The following is a 20,266-nucleotide window of genomic DNA, read 5'->3' on the forward strand; positions in this document are numbered from 1 at the left end:
GGGTTGCAGGGTGAGGGGCTTACGTGTCAAAAAGATAACCCGTCCTACACTTTTACCGCTAAAATATCCCCGACCTCAGTGTTTGGAGTTAGAAACTACGCCCCATACTCCCCTCCCGGCAGATAAACGTCTATTCCCCCGGTGTCACCCTGCCCTCCTAAGCCTTATCCTAAAATACCGACAGCCATTACTGGCGTACCAGGCACCAACATGGCGGCGTCTGCGCTTACACCTGCCGACGTGTGGACTGGCACGTGCCTCCCAATCCTCCAATGAGAAGCGTAGACGGCTTGGGCGCCAGACGCCCGCTGGTTGGCTAGCCAAAGACCGGAAGTGAGCGTTCATTGGACAGAAGTTTTAGACGCGAAATTTAAACGTTTTCTAAATTGCTTCAGTAGCTGGCGCCTTTTAACTGACAGAGGCAGCGGTAGGAGCTGCGGGTCCGAAGCGCGAGCATCGTCTCGGCGGGATTAGTTTTAATAGAAAAATAGGTTTTTAGTACAGTTTATCTCCTTATGAAGCTCCGACAGCAGCATCGGCTGGAATCTGTGATTTAAATCCGGGAGGGGAACCAGTAAGTGTCTAATATCTCTCATAATCCTGTGTATTCTGCTAACCGATCGTCATGTCGTACAATATCCAGTGCGTTAGTTATGGGTAGACTGTAGATTATAGCCGCTGCTAGTGTGATGGAGGGGATTTAAGCGGTAAATATAGATATCTTTGTGGCGGGCCTGCATTACAGGGACGGGCACAATAAGGGCTTTGTGAGAGGCGAGTGTGAATGGTGCTTTATGGAGTGTCCTGGACATAGCCCGGTATGTGCTGTATATCACCGGACACAGGGGGGACCATGGAGAAAGTGGCCGCCACCCGCCAAAAAGCGAGCGCTCCACCATTTTGTGTCGGGTGGGGGGTTTAGGACTGACAAGATGTCCCGTGTAATGGCGGGGCTGGGACATGACCGCTTCTCTGGGGTCTGCAGCGGTGCCCTGCGTTAATGTGACCGGCTTCTGAGACAAAAGCACTTTTAGGCGGCCTGAAAATGGCGCTAGAGGGGGGAGGGGGCCGGGACACCAGCCTGCACATCTGGTGTATGTAGTGACACCTCTGCTATTGTCCCCATCATACAGAGTGTGTGTGTGTGTGTATCTCAAATGGCTCTGAAAAAGTGGAGCCAAAAATATTATCTCCTAGACCCCTTTATTTTATTTTAAGTGGATGGTCTCATTCACAGGACCCTGCTTTTCAGCCCGCTGCCTCCCATTGATATGAATGAAACATCATAGCTGTCAAGGCCAAAATTCACTGGCAAAAAAAAAACAAAAAACTGTGGTTTATGTTCACACAACGGATTTTGAAAATCCACCTACAAAATTCAGCGAGGAATCCACACATGGTGGTTTTGTTTTTTTTTTTTTTTTTTTTCCAGCTTGTGGATTTTGGTTTTAATTTTTACCCAATTCATTTCAGCGTCGATTCCGCCCGTACTTGTAGCCATGAAGGGGTGAGTGGGAGAAGAACCTACTGAGACAAACCCCATTTTGATAAATTTGGAGCGCTAGATCACGCTCACTTTTCCAGTGTTGCCTAATTAGTATGTAGGGTTAGTGCAGTGTTGGACAGGGAGACCCGTTACCCTGTGGATTAGAAGCGGCAAAGTGACGGCACGTGTGCCAGCCCTTTAGGGAGAGTTGCTGAAAGCAGCAGAAAGTTCACCAACCATTCAAAAAGGATTGCAGAGCATCTGAGAAAGTTAATGCACCTATATTGTGGCTACGGACTTCTCTGCATACTGGTTGGCTCAACAAGCTTCAGGTTTCCTATCGTATCCCAAGGACAGAAGGGCCCTTTGTTCGGAGACTGTATTCCACTAAAGATACTGTAGATGGATAGATTTAGATTATCCGGAGATGGAGATAACGTGCCCCCCATTGGTACAGGAAAGGAGAGATTTTACAGCCTGGTTAGAGAGAGACCAGCTTTCCATACATAGCTTTGGGAATTGCATATGCCAACTGTAAAGGCCATATACAGTGCTTGTGTGAACCACCTGAAAAATGGCCTCAGTAGACAGTACAGTGGACTTGGTGCTCTAAAAATCTGGCGTAGTCATCGACACTTCATGAAACCCTGCCTTGCACCTCAAAACCTAACACCACCAAAGGCACCCCGAACTACCATTAGGCAGGAGAATTCCCAAAGCCAGGGAGTGCCCCATCCTTTCCACCCCAACCTCTGCTTGCTGTGCTATCAATGGGATTTTCCCTTTCTGGTAACTAAAGTAAAATGAGCCCTGTGCCAAAGACTGGACACCTCACATCACTCTGCATTAGACGGCATGCTGTACAGTCTTCTGCTCCATTGAAGCTGTGTACATGTGACTGCCTCTTGGAAGAGTCCTGGACTCTTCTGGTAAGTTTGCTTCCCATTTACTACTCTCTCTGGGTACAGATGGGTTTGCTATGGGCAAATGGCTCCAAATCAGTCGACAGGTTCCCGTTAAAGGGGTTGTCCGCCTCCAGGAAGAAACGGGAGAAAGCTCAGGGTGTGCCTGAAATAAATGACCATTGGTTACTTATCAGATGAACCCTGCTCTGACCCAGGGTTCATCTGATAAGTAACCAATGGTCATTTATTTCAGGCACACCCTGAGCTTTCTCCCGTTATGATGAATGACATATCAACATGATGTCACCACTGCAGCCGGATCAATAGAGCCCGTTATGGATTCTTCTAGGTAAGCGGTGGTGAACTTTTTTTAATTCAGGCACACAGTGTTGTCCAGTTTCTTCCTGGCACTGGACACCACCACCACCAAAATGTGTGATTTATTTTTCATACAATGTTTTTATTGTTGGCCACTGATGCTCCAACACCGGGCTTGTCCTTCCTGGTCCCGTCTCAAGCTCTAGGAACGGCCTGGTGTAGGGACTGGACCAGCAGCAGTGGTATCCGTTATACTGAGTCTTTTTTAAGTGATTTCGTTAACATTTGGCAGTTTGTACATTTGCATGAAGCATTTTTATATAGATATTTTTAATGTGTGATTTCCTCTCTTTGCTTTTCAGGTCTCTACCTAGAACGGTCATTATAAGTTTTAAAGATGAAGTGTGGGTTTCAAACTCCGACCAAGTTATCACCTTCAAAGGTAAAACCAGAAGCCAGCCCAACCAAGCATGAGCCGGAACACTCCCCAAAGGCGGGATATTCGGGCACCAGTGTAGACCAATTGTCTCCTAGTCGAGTGGATGTCATTCAAGAGGACAGGCCTGTAAATAACAAGGAAAACCTTCTGCGGAGGTTAAGTGCCGTTGAAACAAGTGACTTGGAATGTAGTCCTCTTCAGGACAGTGGTTATTCATCAGTGCTACTCAGTGATTCACAGATCCAAGATGAGGAGGACTTCAGCAATAGCATTACATCCACGCATTTGTTCGAAACGCCAAAGCAGGAGGCCTCATGGGAAACACTGCCAGTCCATCCATGTTCCCTCTCCTTACCGGTGCTCCACTTTGAGGCGGTTGTGTGTTCTACTTTGAAAAAAACTTTCAAAAGAAGTCCAAAGGTTGACTGGGACACTGTTGAAGAATTGGTTACCAGGGAGGCCTATGGCCTTGATAAACTTATTGGTAAAAAAATGGGATTGGAAAGAATAGACCTTCTTGGGGAGCTTTTCCAAAGGGACTTTAAGCATCTGCTCAGCAAAATCTTGAAGCACCTTAGTGCAATTGATTTAATCAAGTAAGTTAATTGGTTTCTATCAGTCACTTCCTGTATTGCTTTACCATTTTCTGGTGTCTCACTAAAGCTGCTCTCTAGTTCATCATGTCAGTTGGGGAACGAACAGGGCACATAACCTCCTTCAGCTGCAGATCTGCCAGTTCTGGGTCTCCTCTTCTGCTATCTGACATGAAGGCACCCCTTCTCGTACTACCTGGATGGGTAAGCGGGAAGTGTCTTGGTCTACTGATGCGTAGTATGCATACGCCAGTCTGAAAAGCGGTGTGGCCACCTTGGATGACAGAAGAGCCTGGGGATTGGCGCATCTGCAGTTGAAAATGGGGTCACTGTGCAGCGCTCCAGATGGTGACCAAAATTTGCAGATGGTGACGAGACTTTTTAGCCTTGTTGCCATTTGTGACAGGGTTGCCAGGCTGTAGCTGAATATTGGCGGGGCATGAGAGCCAATAATTTCTTGCCCTAGCGCAGGCGTTGGCTCAGCAGCACAGGGAAGAAGGAAGCAATCTCCCTCCTCCTGGGCGCTGCTGCCACCAATGAAAAGACAGGGAGGGGCTATGGCCACTGCGCCACCAATGATGTTAATCACCCATTAATTCAAATACAGGAGGCGGGTGCTGGCTGCAGAATCGCATATCCGGCAACGACCTCTGACAGGTAGCTTTGATCTGCGGCAGTTAACCCCTCAGGTGCCGCACCCTGAGGGGTTAAATGCCGCGGATCGCAGCTACCGGTCATAGAGGTCGGGTGCCGGCTATGTAATTCTGCAGCCAGCACCCGCCTCCTGTATTTGAATTAAGGGGTGAGTTAACATCATTGGTGGTAAGTGCGCCCCCCCTTCCCCCAGTATTAAAAACATTGTCGCACTCCCCCTTCCCCCAATCCCAGTATTATAAACATTGGTGGTGGCAGTGGCCACAGGGTCCCCTCCCCTTCTCGGTGGTAGTTGTGATCGGAGCCCCAGCAGTGTAATCCTGGGGCTCTGATCGGTTACCATGGCAGCCAGGACGCTACTGAAGCCCTGGCTGCCATAGTAAGCTCCCTGCTGCTGTGTGCACAAAACACAGGGCGGGAGAGGGTAAAGTCCTATTCACCCTGATAGAGCTCTATTAGGTTCCATTCACACGTCCATAGTGCATTGCGGATCCGCAATACACCCGGCCGGCACCCCACATAGAACTGTGCTGTCCGCATCCATTCCTGCCCTTAGAGAATGAAAGGGTCCGCACCCGTTCCGCAATTTGCGGATGTGTGAGTGGAGCTTTAGGGTGAATAGGACAAGGGTTGTAAGGGGGCTAATGGTTAGTAAATAAAATGTGTAAAAAATAAATTAATATAAATCGCCAACTTTCCCAATTTTACTTATAAAATAAACATTACATATAAATGAAAATAACAAACATTACATATCGCTAAGTCTGAAAAGTCCAAACTATTAAACTGTAAAAAAAAAAACTCCTATGCGGTGACTGTCGTAAAAGAAAAAAAAAATAACTGTCACCTTGTCCTCCCAAAAAAATTGTATAGGACTGTTCTATTATGGGCTGGACGTTCCATAGAATGCAGAATGGTGTTTTTTCATGGTATCGAGTTTTGCAATACCTTTTTTTTTTTTTTTTTTTTTTTTTTTTATGGTATTGTGACACCCCTAATATGTAGTGCTGTCATTACTGTGACTTCAAGTTTTTTATTATATATTATATTCAATTTGGCTCCTAAATGTTTCAGTTTAGGAGCCAATGGCTCCTGTTAATTTTTTTTGTCTGGAGCACTGCTGTGTAAGGGTTCTGTTAGTTTCCCAGTTAGAGTGCATTCACACGACCGTATGTGTGTTGCAGAAAATACAGATGACGTCCATGTTGCATCCGTTTTTGCGGACCCAATGTATCAATGCCTATTGTCTGCAAAACGGACAATAGAACATGTTCTATATTTTTTTTTTTTTTTTTTTGTGGCACCACTGAAATGAATGTTTCCACATCATCGATTCCGAACTGCAAAAAAATGCAGACCAGGAGTGGGGCAAAAAAAGTCATGTGAAAGGGGCCTTAACGCTGGCTCGGCTATTGCAGTAGAAATGAATGGGAGCATGGGCTGTGCATGCGCGGCAAGCTCCCATTCACTTCTATGGGAGAGGCGGGGATTAGCGCTCGGTGGTGGATGAACTCGGGAAATCTGGGGTCCTTCAGCCACAGTGCTCCGTTCTCGATATAGGTCTCGCTGAGTCTTTCTCCGTGGGCGTCTCCTGTGGCTGTAGCGCTGTCCAATTGCAGCAGAGAGCATCACAGGGAGAAGAAAACCTCAACTTCTCCCCATCTGTGACGCTCTCTCTGCCCACAGAGAGACTCAGTCTCCTCCTCATTGCTCCGATGCTATTAATTAGTATACCAGGCAGCAGAATACAACGGGGGCCACAGCGGGCGAACGGAGAGGAAAAATAGTGCAGGCATCTAACTGCACTATCCCCTACGTATCCTGATACTTGGTTTATAATTATGCATAAAGAAAAGTCCATCTCACTTGATCACCAGCGTGCACGGAACAGGCCGGTGAGCCTATGTATCATTAATGGTAAAACAAAGTTCCAGCACTCACGTTTTCTTGGTAGCTGAAATCCTCGTCTTTATTCAGGCAGTAGAAAATATTGTACAGGACATGCACCCACTAGTGTAGCAACATTGACGCGTTTCGAACAGATTTCTTATTCTTAACTGAACAGTGTCTTTTCCAGAGATTAAATACTGGTCTGGGAGCACATGGTTCCACCCCCACCTGGAGGGCGGGGGAAGGGTGGAGCCCTCTGCTCCCTAAGTAAGACACTGTTCATTGTCCAACAATGGAGATGCAATAAGCATCCATGTGAAATCGATAATTCTGTGTATATATAATGTGAAAATTTCATAACCAAAACAATGTAAAATTTCATATCCAAAATAAAAAATGCAAATACCGATACAAGTGATCATGCATAAGTGTGTTTAGTAGCATATGCTATTACCACATAAACAAATCCTATTTCTCCATTATAGATTGGAATGGTCATTAAAAATGCAAAAATATCGCGATATTTTAGAGCCTTTGCGATTGAAAAAGTTAACTATCGAAAAGAGGAGGTGATTTAAAGCGGTTGGTCAGATTGAGGGAGGCATTTAGAATTTTTAAGTTAGATACCAGACATCCGAATGGTCTTAATATGAAAAATGAATTTTTGCATTTTTATTGACCATTCCATTTTGATCGATAATGGAGAAATAGGACTTGTTTATGTTGTAGTAGCATGCTACTAAATACACTTATGCATGTCAATGTTGCTGCACTAGTGGGTGCATGTCCTGTACAATATTTTCTACTGCCTGAATAAAGACGAGGATTTTGGCTACCAAGAAAACATGAGCTTGAACTTTGTTTTACCCTTAAAGGGTTTCTATCACTTCGTATGCCATAATTAGCTCTCAGACACTAGCGATCCGCTAGTGTCTGCTCTGGCCAACCATCCTAATATAACAGCTTTTGGGGCAGCCGTTTTGCTAAAAAAATAACTTTTATAAATATGCTAATGAGCCTCTAGGTGCTATGTGGGCGTCATTAGCACCTAGAGGCTCCGTCTACCTTCATACACAGCCAACGCCCAGCGCGTCCCTCCAGCCCGCCCATCTCCTGATGAATGCGATCCTCCGTGTGACGCAACGGACGAATTCTCGCGCATGCGCGGCTGTATTCGGCGCATGCGCAGAGAATGTCTGACCGCTTCCCTGCTCAGACATCTCCACTGCGCCTGCGCCGATGATGTCATAGTGCTCCAAGGAACAGGCGCAGTGGAGATGTCTGAGCAGGGAAGCGGTCAGACATTCTCTGCGCATGCGCCGAATACAGCCGCGCACGGCGCATGCGCGAGAATTCGTCCGTTGCGTCACACGGAGGATCGCATTCATCAGGAGATGGGCAGGCTGGAGGGACGCGGTGGCTGTGTATGAAGGTAGACGGAGCCTCTAGGTGCTAATGACGCCCACATAGCACCTAGAGGCTCATTAGCATATTTATAAAAGTTATTTTTTTAGCAAAACGGCTGCCCAAAAAGCTCTTATATTAGGATGGTTGGCCAGAGCAGACACTAGCGGATCGCTAGTGTCTGAGAGCTAATTATGGCATACGAAGTGATAGAAACCCTTTAATACTTAGTTTATAATGTTTGGACCCATGAAAGGTCCTCTTTAATTGTTCTTAAGAGCATCAGTCTCCCCTTATTAAACTAGGCATGTTGCCTGGTACGGTGGATTACATTCTAAAGTTTCTAGTTTGAAGTCCTGCCGAGATCTTTTAATTATATTCAAGCTTAGTTATTTAGAGCAAAATATTCAGGCCATTGCGCTTGGAGCACTTCTACACCCCTGTGCTCTCTACACTCCCCAACCCACCACCCTCTGCCACCACTCACATATTTGCCATGTACACAATTACTAATGACTATTTGTGAGCCACAGCGCACACAACGGGGCTAGGTGAGACGTCTAGCCCTGTCGCTGAAACAGAGTAGAGTGTACAGAGCACAGGGGCATAGCAGATGTGGTGCTCCAAGCACTATGACCAGCCCCACGGTGTTCTGAAATATCTTTATTTCTATGCCAATTATTTACGGAGGGAAAAAATATATATCCGTATAAGCAACCCTATGAGACAATATGCATGGTATAATAGGGTTGATCATGCTGACACATGCCCTAATAGTGTAATCTGCTTTAACTTGATTTGATTTCATTTTAGTGTCATCAGTGTAAGCACAACATGGCGGAAAATCCTGCAGAGGGACAGCTGGGCGTACAGCATCTATAAGCGGTGTCACAAGGAGATCTGTGTAAGTATGAATTGTATGGTAATATTTCAGTCTGTTATAGTTCATTGTTTGGGAAGTTATTGATCTCCTGGTGACCCACATCTGGGGGGACAGGTTCTCACATTGCTGCTGTCCCCAATTCTCTTTTGGCTAGAATAGAATGCCCTGTCAGTGTCTCCTGGAGAGAGGAGCACCACAGCTTTTTCTGTTCCTACAGCCTGGTGACACCGAGACTTTTTCTTTTCAGATCCCTTTTTATAATATCATTGAGCCATTAGACTATTCAGACCTTTTACAATGAGCTTTATCGTGGACTGCAGCTGCTATACATCATGATCTGGTAAACTTTCATGATTCTTGGTCCGTTTTGAATTAACACCTTTTTGTGTTCAAACAGGAAAGAGAGACAAAGAAGTCAGACCATACTGCTACCCGGGATTCTAATCTGCTCCGAATACCCCTCTCCTCAGTCCAGAAAGTAGACAGTGCAGCTTGCTGTTTTTCTAAGAAGAAAAGTAGTAAAAAGAACAAGCCCTCTTCCTCGTACAGTCGCTTCTCAGAGTTTAATGAGGTAAGACTTCTGGAATAGACTAATGCTAAATTCGGGCCTGTTCCCTAGGAAATAAAACTAAGTTGTAGGAAATGTTGCTGATGCTCCGGTCCCACCTGTAGCAGGTGATCTCAAGATCTGGTCCTGAGTACCAAATTGCTGTACTGGATAAAGTGGAATACGGTCATCTACTGTAGTCATCTGTAACTTGCCAACCACCAGAGTTTTCATTGTCTAGGAAGACTGCTCTATAGGTCTGAATTTAGAAATGGGGGTCAGACTGAAAGAGGTGTGGGCCACGTCACCTATTTCACTTTGGGATCACTACACCACTGAGGAGGGGAAGGGACGCCAAGACTGGAAATGCTGAATTGGTGACATCTTAACAAGACTGTCTTTTTGTTCTTTTTCTTTTCTTGATAGGTTGGAAAAACCCTAACGAACGACCAAAGCCTTAAAGTGTGTAGAGACTGTGGTTCCCCGGCAAAGTATGACTCCTACCAGCACCGAGCCATTTGCACAAGGGAGAGTTGTCAGCTGGACTTCTGCACGCTCTGCAATTGTAGATACCATTTTTCTGAAGAGTGTACGGCCAGCAAAGCTCCAAGTCACAGATACTTATCAGAACCACTTCCAGGGAGTAAAAAGAGCAAACACAATTTACGAAGGCTATAACTTTAGAAATTGGACTCCTAGATAATTCCTGTCGGACTCCCAAAAGCAAACCTTTTTATCACAAACTGTTTTATCCTGTTCTTAATGGGAACTGAAGTGACCTGTTTAATGGCAAACTCTACTGCGTCCTGTATCTGCTGGTACGTAGTCTTGACCAGTGTTTTCTTCTGTCCAGCCAGTGACTTAGTAGTTGTATCAGAAGCTTTAGAGATGAGCTTGTAACTGCTGCCGCATGCTTCTGGCAATGGACATCCCAAGCTTGCACGTCTTCAGCTATTGGGTGTGAAGGACGCCTGCTCCACCGCAGTTTTAACTGACTTTTGGACTGAGTGGGCTACTTTGTCGGTCAGCTTCTTTCTGCCAGTCACTGCTGATTTGGGTGAGAGCAGCTGACAGTACAAAATACAGGAGTCCGAGACCACCCAATCTAATTGTCGAGCATGGTATTTAGAGCCCCCATACTTGTGTTCTGGGAGCCAAGTAGTTGGAAACATGCAGGTTTTTTTTAGTTTTTTTTTACTTATAGCTGCTGCCTTTCCATCACAGTTAAAAAAAATAATAAAAAATCAGTCTTTTTAGGTTTTTATGGATCTTAATTTTTTTTTTCCCTCAATCTTTTATTATAACAAAGATGGAAGTTTTTTTTTTTGTCCCAATGTTCAAAACGTTTTAAGGATACTTCAAAGTTTGCCAAGGTTATTTTAAGGTTCTTTCTGATAGCTGTATAGATTTTGGACACATCAACTTTTGTATGTATTTGTAAATGTCTGTCCCATGTATAAATTTACGTGTGCAATATTTGCACTAAGCTAAATAAATTATTATAAGTTTTATCTCTGACTCATTGCTTATAAAAGTGGTTGAATAAAATGATGGATTGTGAAGATTGGTTCACATAACGTGACCGTACTGTGCCTATCTATGCTGGGTTCATCTTTGTTGGATATTGTACTGTACCCTCCCCACAGTACAATATTTGTATGGTAGAAAATAGCATAGAAGACCACAAACCTTAAAGGGAACCTGTGACCTCCAAAAACCACCATGGATCACCCTTTTTTTGCTGTTAGATTTATTTTAGGCTGACTACTCAGGAGCGTGTGCTTTCCATGTAACTGCCACAGCTTCTAAACAGAAGATATGGTCGGTGCTGGCTGAAGGTTTAAACTGAGCGGACTAGTAATAAAGAAAAGAACAGTAGGTGGCGCTGTACAGATACAGTTCTTGAAAAGCTCAGCGGCTTACAAAGCAGAGATCCGGGTGCCGGTTTGAAATATGTAGAATATTTCTTGTGGCTCAACCCCTTTAACTGCTCATTTGCAAAGGTATCTGCTGCAGGCAAGGCCCCACATGAGACCAATAGGGGAACCCTTTGGACCCCATTAGTGGTAGATTGGGGTTAGTTATCTAAATAATCAGTTCTATTTGGCCCCAATTTGTTCAGTCAGTGGCATCTCCAAAGTGACTGACTTGCCTTTCCCGTGTTGTTTTTTCTGGTTTAGGCCGAAGGCACACGGCCATGTTCCGCGGCCGTGAACAGTCTGTGGTATGCCGGCCTGGATTCCTGCTGACAGCAGGAGCGCACGGCGTCATTGGTTGCTATGACGGCGTGCGCTTCATGCCGCCGCTGCGCTACAGTAATACACTCATATGATCTATACGAATTACTGTAGTGCGGGCATGAAGCGCATGGCGTCATGGCAACCAATGATGCCGTGCGCTCCTGCTGTCAGCAGGAATCCAGGTCGGCATACCACGGACCACTCACGGCCGTGTGCATTCGGCCTTAAGCTGTATGACAGTTCTCACAAGCATCAACTGACATTTATTGTGGAATATACTTTGCAAATTTGACAGAAGGCAAGCAAGTGGCTTGTTGGTAAAGCCTCCATCTGAAACATTTTTCACAGCAGCTGAGGCTGCGCAAGAGCCTTCACTGTGCCATGAGCAGACATGCTGAAATCACTGGCTACCGGAGATGATTCTCCAGTAAGTATAGGGGTGTGAGAACCAAAAATATGCTGTTGCACAAAGCGCTCTGCTGGAGAGTTTAGTATTGACGATCTATCCTCGAATGGGAACTGGGAGTGAAAATTATGTATAAGATCGCTACGTGTGTGACGAAGCATTTCAAGCATTTATTTTAATGTTACAACCAGAGATGAGTGAAGCAAGTGGTACCTTGGAACTGAATTCAAGTTCGGTTCCAAGGTTTTTCACTATTATAATCAGTTAACGAGGTTATTCAAAAGTCTTGCGCAAATAACTTACTTCGCTTCATTGGAGCTCATACATTCTAATACTGTACAGAAATGAATTTCCATACAGTATTATAACACTTTTTAGTGAAGACTTCAAATGTAGCATCTGAAGTCGCTTCGCTTAGCTCTACTTACTGACTTTATTAGTTGTATCTTCGAAAATTAGGTTATTGTAAAAAAAAAAGTTCAATATTGTAGTTGTAGACTCATGGTGTCATGCCCTAGTCAACTTAAAAAAAAATGCATGCAAAGGTTTCCTAAGCCTTTTAAATGGTCCCTCAGTCTGATTCAGTAGGCTACACAATGATGGGGAAGACTGCTGATTTAACAGTTGTCCAGAATATAGTCACTGACACCCTCCTCAAAGAGGGTGAGCTACAAAAGGTCATTGCTAAAGTAGCTAGCTGTTCAGGGTGCTGTATCTAAGCATATTAATGGAAAGTTGAGTAGAAGGAAAAAGTGTGGTCGAAAAAGGTGCACAAGAAACAGGGATAACAGGAGCCTTGGAAGGATTGTTAAGAAAAGGCCACTTAAGCATTTGGGGGAGATGCACAAGCTGTGGACTGCAGCTTGAATCAGTGCTTCAAGAGCCACCACACAGATGTATGCAAGACATACTGTAGGCTACAACAATCACATTCATTGTGTCAAGCTATTCATGACCCAGAGACAACGTCAGAAGCATCTCATCTGGGCTAAGGAGAAAAAGGACTGGACTGTTGCTCGGTGGTCCAAAGTCATGTTTTTAGCTAAAAGTAAATATTGTAGTTCATTTGGAAATCAAGGTTCCAGAGAGTGGAGAGGCATACAACCAAGTTGCTTGAGGTCCAATGTGAAGTTTCCACAGTCAGTGATGGTTTGAGGAGCCACGTCATCTGCTGGTGTTGGTCCAAAGTTAGCACAGACCTCTACCAGGAAATTTTAAAGCATTTCATTCTTATTGCTGACAAGCTTTGTGAAGATGCTGATTTCATTTTCCAGCAGGACTTGGCACCTGCCAAAAATACCAATACCTGGTTTAATAACCACTGTAGAACTATGCTTGATCGGCCAGCAAACTCGTGTAACCTAAACTGCATAGATAATTTATGTGGTATTGTCAAGAAGATGAGACATCGGACCCAACAATGCAGATGAGCCGAAGGCCGCTATTAAAGCAACCTGGGCTTCCATAACACCTCAGCAGTGCCACAGGCTGATCACCTATATGCTACTCCGCACTAATGCAGTAATTTATGCAAAAGGAGACCTGACCAAGTATTGAGTGCATATATTGTGGACTGGGGGTGGCATCTAGATACACGGGAAAAGAATGTAACTAGATTGTAGTGAGATAGGAGGAGGAGGAGAAGTGAGTTAGAGAGGTTACACAGGGAACAGAGCTGTGTAAAGATAAGATGCAGTGTGTGGCAATCTTTTTGAGTGGTACTGAAGGACTACTGTTAGAAAGTGAGTGTCAGAAGTTTGGAGGCATTGAGTGGCACGTGTCAATGGGGATTTTGAAGTCACTCATGATGGTGGGGGGGAATATCAAGGCAGAGAGAAAGTCTGAGTCAGGTGATGACGTGGTTGAAAAAGATGGTGGGAGGGCCTGGAGCAGATAGATGACAGCGTAGGTACCATAGCGGCAGACTATGCGACTGTTATGGGCCCCAGGCAAGAGGGGACCCAGTTGGGACCATCTCCTCTTCTACTGGGGTGAAAACTACTTTTAGCAAACGGGACAGTGGAAAAATGGCCCAAGGGTCATTGAAAGGAGTTTAGGCGGAAACCCTTCTGTCCTGTGTGGGGGGCCTGGTTTGATCCTTGCTATGGGGCCCTTACTTCTCTAGGTACACCACTGATGACAGCCACTTGGAGGTTGGAGAGAGAGAGTAAATGGAGACAGTGCAATTCAGAAGAAGAGGGTTGTATTGGAGCTGAGTTAAAGGAGCAGTACAAAACCAACTCATCCACCAAGTTTGCTGCTAGGGAGGGGAATATCGGTAAACTGAAGACCACCATAAGAGAGTGCAGCAAGAGAGGCTGTTTCAGATGGTGTGAGCCATGTTTCTGGAAGGAAAGTTTCTGAGAGCTAAAAAAAAGGTTATTAATGTAAGAAAGTTTGTTGAAGATAGAGCGAACATTCTATAATGCTCCTGAATGAGGAACCAGGGACCAAGCAAATGTTTTTTAAGATTTGAGGAGTTACAAAAATTTGTGGAAGGAAATGGAAAGGTAGATATGATTGTGTGGATCTGCTGAGGAGTCCCATAATTTGGAGATATATTACCAGCAATTAGGAAAAGCATAGATAGTTTTAGTAGGTGGGAGTAAAAGAGGGCATGAGGTGGCTGTGTGTATTTGGAGAGAAAGCTTTTATGTTAAGGAACAGATCTGAGGAGTAGATCAGATGGCTGGGTAAGTTGGAGAGATAAATGGTTCCTTGCTAGGTGCAGCTGTTTGGGGTATTTTAGGAAGTGTAGGATAAATGTGAGAAACAGAAACATTCTCTGCAGTGACTATTTCTTTAGTTATTTTAGTTCCTTTTTGTTCAACTGTGGAGTAATTAAATTTTCTGCACTGTAAACCCTTCCCAACCCACGCCATACATGTACGGCTCGCTGATCAGGCAGGCACGGGAGCTGTTACTAACACCTTGGCCACTGCTGTATTTTGCAGTATTGTTGAAAACTCTGATGCCGGTGGATTAACTGCTTAGATGCCGTGGTCAATGCTGACCTTCTCATCTAAAGAGTCTACAGAGGGGGAGGGGGCTCCCTCTCTCACCCTATTGAGAGATGCGATTCCCAGGATGCTGATAGGTGCATCCTGGGAAGGCCTTACAAAGCTACAGAAACCTATGAGGCCCAGCCCCCAGGCTGGGTCTCATAGGCGAACTGTCAGTTCCAATGAAGTATAATACAGCATGTATTGGAAAAGGGATCAGAACCCCAAAGTTGAAAGTTCAAGCTGAAAGTTAAAGTCCCATAGTGGGACAAAAATAAATTTAAAAAATCTATAAAATAAAAGTGTTTTACAAAAAAAAAAAGTGCCCCTTTCCCCCTCAAGCCAAAAGATAGGCATATTTGGTATTGCTGTATCCGTAACAACCTGCTTTATAAAAATATTACATGGTCTACCCCGTCATATTAATAAAAACTGCCAGAACAGTCATTTTATGGTCATCTCGCCCCCCAAAAAGTGCACTTGAATGGATTCCGTTCTGGTTTCTTGTGTTCCCATGTCGAACACAAAACCGCTGCAAGCAGTGCCAGACTCGAGTTTTTTTGGACATGAAAAACTGGGATCTGGACTTACAATGGTTATCACTGATCGCGGCATCTGATGTTAAAATGGAAGCCTTTCAGGGGTTAATCAGAAGGAAAAAAAAACATACTCACCTTATCCATTTACTAGCTGAGAGGCCATCACGGCCATCTTGATTCAAGAAACTGCTTGAAATCTCGCACAGCAATGTGATGATGTCATCACTGATCACGTCACTGCACCTGGCCAGTGCGATGACGTGGTGACGCAGACATCACCCAGCACGAGATTTCACACAGTATCTTCAATCAAGATGGACGCGACGGTCTCTCCGCGAGCAAATGGATGAGATGAGTATGTATTTTTTAAATTTTTTTGCCGCCATTCTAGGAAAAATAGATTGGTCATGGAGCGTGACGAAATTCGGCTTAGCTCCGAATAGATTCTTTCCTTAAATTCGGATCGAAGTAATTTCTTTCGGCTTCGATTCACTCAACACTAGTTGTAACCATGAAAACTAGCAATGTATAATGTGATGGAAAAATGAATCCAGCCAGCAAAGGAGGCAATATGGATAATAACAATACATTAGTAAGTGCCTTGTATTAACTTTCTCTACATGATAAATGCTATTTGCTGAATTAAGACAACCCCTTTAACCTGTTCCGGACATAGGGTGACTTCCCCCCCCCCCCCCGTATCGGCGATCGCTGCAAACCACAGGTCAATTCAGACCTGCGGTTTGCAGCGCTTTCGGGAGGTTTCTGATCCCCAGATGTCAGGCGTTTAACCCCTTCCATGCCGCGATCCTTAGGGACCGCTGTATGGAAGAGGTTAACAGGGAGGGAGCTCCCTCCCTCTCCCATCGGGGGCTGCTGTGCCTTTTCAGCCCCTCCCCATCACCCACTGCTCTGCTGTGCAAGCGAATGATGGTTACCACGGCAGCCGGACGCCTTCACAGGCTTCCGGCTGTCCATGGTGCTGATCAGAGGCTGTCCAAGGTGCTGATCATACTTCTGCTAAAGGCAGAAGTCTAATCAGACTTTGTAAAGTATAAATACAGTACAGTACACTATATAGTGTACTGTACTGTATTATACAGACATCAGACCCACTGGATCTTCAAGAACCAAGTGGGTCTGGGTCAATTTTTTTTTTTAAAGTGAAAAAAAGGTGAAAATAAAAAAACACATTTATCACTGATTAAAAATTTAATTCCCTACACTTGTTTGATATCACCGCGTCCGGAACGACCTGATCTATAAAACGGTCATGTTACTTACGGTGAACGCCATAAAAAAAAAAAGAAAACTATGATGAAATTTACATTTTGCCCACCTTACTTCCCAAAAAAGGTAAAAGAAGTGATCAAAAAAGTCGTATGTACGCCAAAATAGTACCAATCAAACCGTCACCTCATCCCACAAAAAATGAGCCCCTACATGAGACAATGGCCCAAAAAATAAAAAAACTATGGCTCTCAGACTAAGGAGATACTAAAACATGATTTTTTTTTTGTGAAACTTACATAAATAAAAAAAAGTATACATATTAGGTATCGCCGCATCCGTAATAACATGCTCTGTAAAAATATCACATGACCTAACCCCTCAGGTGAACACCGTAAAAAAAAAAAAAAAAAGCTGTAAAAAAAACCATTTTTTGTCACTTTACATCACAAAAAGTGTAATAGCAAGCGATAAAAAAGTCATATGCACTCCAAAATAGTGCCAATCAAACCTTCATCTCATCCCGCAAAAAATGAGACCCTACCTAAGATAATCGCCCAAAAACTGAAAAAACTATGGCTCTCAGACTATGGAGACACTAAAACATGATTTTTTTTGTTTCAAAAATTAAATCATTGTGTAAAACTTACATAAATAAAAAAATAGTATAAATATTAGGTATCGCCGCGTCCTTGGCAACCTGCTCTATAAAAATACCACATGATCTAACCGGTCAGATAAATGTAAAAAACAACAAAAAAAACTGTGCCAAAACAGCTATTTCTTGTTATCTTGCCTCATAAAAGTGTAATATAGAGCAACTAAAATTCATATGTACCCTAAACTAGTACCTCCAAAACTGCCACCCTATACTGTAGTTTCTAAAATGGGGTCACTTTTTTTGGAGTTTCTACTCTAGGGGTGCATCAGAGGGGCTTCAAATGGGACATGGTGTCAAAAAAACAGTCCAGCAAAATCTGCCTTGCAAAAACCGTATGGCATTCCTTTCCTTCTGTGCCTTGCCGTGTGCCCGTACAGCGGTTTACGACCACATATGGGGTGTTTCTGTAAACTACAGGATCAGAGCCATAAATATTGAGTTTTGTTTGGCTGTTAACCCTTGCTTTGTAACTGGAAAATAATTATTAAAATGGAAAATCTGCCAAAAAAGTGAAATTTTGAAATTGTATCTCTATTTTCCATAAATTCTTATGGAACACCTAAAGGGTTAACAAAGTTTGTAAAACCAGTTTTGAATACCTTGAGGGGTGTAGTTTCTAAAAGGGGGACACTTTTTTGGCGGTTCCACTCTAGGGGTGCATCAGAGGGGCTTCAAATGGGACATGGTGTCAAAAAACCAGTCCAGCAAAATCTGCCTTCCAAAAACCGTATGGCATTCCTTTCCTTCTGCGCCCTGCCATGTGCCCGTACAGCGGTTTACAACCACATATGGGGTGTTTCTGTAAACTACAGAATCATAGCCATAAATATTGAGTTTTGTTTGGCTGTTAACCCTTGCTTTGTAACTGGAAAAAATTATATACAATATTAAAATGGAAAATCTGCCAAAAAAGTGAAATTTTGAAATTGTATCTCTATTTTCCATTAATTCTTATGGAACACCTAAAGGGTTAACAAAGTTTGTAATATCAGTTTTGAGTACCTTGAGGGGTGTAGTTTCTAGAATGGGGTCATTTTTGGGTGGTTTCTATTATGTAAGCCTTACAAAGTGACTTTAGACCTGAACTGGTCCTTAAAAAGTTGTTTTTTTAAAATTTCTGAGAAATTTCAAGATTTGCTTCTAAACTTCTAAGCCTTAAAACGTCCCCCAAAAATAAAATGTAATTCTCCAAATGATCCTAACATGAAGTAGACATATGGGGAATGTAAAGTAATAACTATTTTTGTAGGTATTACTATGTATTATAGAAGTAGAGAAATTGAAACTTGGAAATTTGCAAATCTTTGCAACTTTTTGGCAAATTTTGTATTTTTTTATAAATAAAAATAATTATTTTTTACTCCATTTTACCAGTGTCATGAAGAACAATATGTGACGAAAAAACATTCTAAGAATGGCCTGGATAAGTCAAAGTGTTTTAAAGTTATCACCACTTAAAGTGACACTGGTCAGATTTGCAAAAAATGGCCTGCTCCTTAAGGTGAAATATGGCTGTGTCCTTAAGGAGTTAAAAAGCTGCAGGTAAAGGATGATGTATGGAAAAGACGAAGGTCTATCGACATGACCATTTTAAAGCTCCATTTTGTACCCATAATAAGGCTGTGATAGAGATCTAAAAGCCCTCTACTGTATCTCTGTATGCAAGTTATTAGTTATTATTTTCCTGTATAACTCCTCATTGGAAAAGTGAAATAGAGAAGGTTCCACTGGACCCAACAGGTTCTGTGTTCATGTGCATGAGCCCTAAATCAGTAATGTAACTGAGTGACCCAGGACCATTACATACTGTGCCCACTAGATGGTGCAGTTGTAGCACTAGAAGGAAAACTTCTAACCCGCCAGCACAACAAATGCGGTTGTAAAGTACATCATGAGGCAAGAAATCATCAGTGCTTCAGGTTAATTTGATGATATCTGAACAGTTTTCCTCTGAGAACTGATAAGGAAGTTCCATAAATAATGACTTTTTAAAATCATGTTAACCTCAGCTTTTCTACCATGGTGCAATAGTCTTCTCACAATAGGGCATTTGCCTATTCTCTAAATTTGTAAACCTCTAAAGTCTAAGGAATATGTTAATGCTACATAAATTTAAGATTATTTTTTATTTTTTATAATGGAAACGTGTAGTGAATCTTTTCTGGAATTGCAATAGCCTAGCACCTTGTACCTCCATGACTCATGAGCTCAGCTTTTGCAATTGCATGTAATTAAAAATTTAGTATAGCCAGTGAGCTATTCAATAAAATGTACGGTATCTGTATAGCGCCACCTGCTGTTCATTCATTTCCTTATTTTTTGTCCATCTCACTGAGCTGGTTGATCGTGCTTAGTTTTTAAATCTTCAACTACCACCAGCCATATATTTTGTTAGAAGCTGTGGTAGTTACACGGAGAGAGCTGCAGCAGAAAGGACATGCCCCCTGAGCCGCCAGGCTGAAGATACTCAAGCAGAGCAATTGGAGCAATGAATGGGGAGATCTCTGGATCCATGTGAGGTACAGGGCTGGTTCTAGCTTTGTTAGAAAGGTATTGTCATGTACAGTCGTGGCCAAAAGTTTTGAGAATTACATAAATATTGGAAATTGGAAAAGTTGCTGCTTAAGTTTTTAGAATAGCAATTTGCATATACTCCAGAATGTTATGAAGAGTGATCAGATGAATTGCATAGTCCTTCTTTGCCATGAAAATTAACTTAATCCCCAAAAAAAACTTTCCACTGCATTTTATTGCTGTCATTAAAGGACCTGCTGAGATCATTTCAGTAATCGTCTTGTTAACTCAGGTGAGAATGTTGACGAGCACAAGGCTAGAGATCATTATGTCAAGCTGATTGGGTTAAAATGGCAGACTTGACATGTTAAAAGGAGGGTGATGCTTGAAATCATTGTTCTTCCATTGTTAACAATGGTGACCTGTAAAGAAACGCGTGCAGCCATCATTGCATTGCATAAAAATGGCTTCACAGGCAAGGATATTGTGGCTACTAAGATTGCACCTCAATCAACAATTTATAGGATCATCAAGAACTTCAAGGAAAGAGGTTCA

The 20,266-nt window shown here is 43.2% G+C and overlaps 1 protein-coding gene across 6 annotated transcripts in view; it reads left to right on the top strand.

The window, feature by feature from the left end:
• MTRF1L (mitochondrial translation release factor 1 like) overlaps positions 1 to 10,565 on the top strand; it is a 103,464-nt gene extending 92,899 nt beyond the window's left edge. For 2 of the 6 annotated variants that reach the window (XM_040429490.1, XM_040429489.1), the window contains exons 2-5: positions 3,072 to 3,744; positions 8,503 to 8,593; positions 8,970 to 9,143; positions 9,546 to 10,565. In XM_040429490.1, coding sequence (XP_040285424.1) covers positions 3,107 to 3,744; positions 8,503 to 8,593; positions 8,970 to 9,143; positions 9,546 to 9,797 — 1,155 coding nt within the window. In that variant the 5' untranslated portion in view covers positions 3,072 to 3,106 and the 3' untranslated portion in view covers positions 9,798 to 10,565. Of the gene's footprint in view, positions 1 to 421; positions 575 to 3,071; positions 3,745 to 8,502; positions 8,594 to 8,969; positions 9,144 to 9,545 lie in introns of those variants that run through there. The other 4 variants (XM_040429488.1, XR_005778468.1, XM_040429491.1 and 1 more) reach the window with 4 other exon arrangements.
• The last annotated feature ends 9,701 nt before the right edge of the window (positions 10,566 to 20,266 follow it).

Source organism: Bufo bufo, chromosome 4 (genome assembly GCF_905171765.1).
Source record: "Bufo bufo chromosome 4, aBufBuf1.1, whole genome shotgun sequence".
NCBI classification, from domain to species: Eukaryota; Metazoa; Chordata; class Amphibia; order Anura; family Bufonidae; genus Bufo; species Bufo bufo.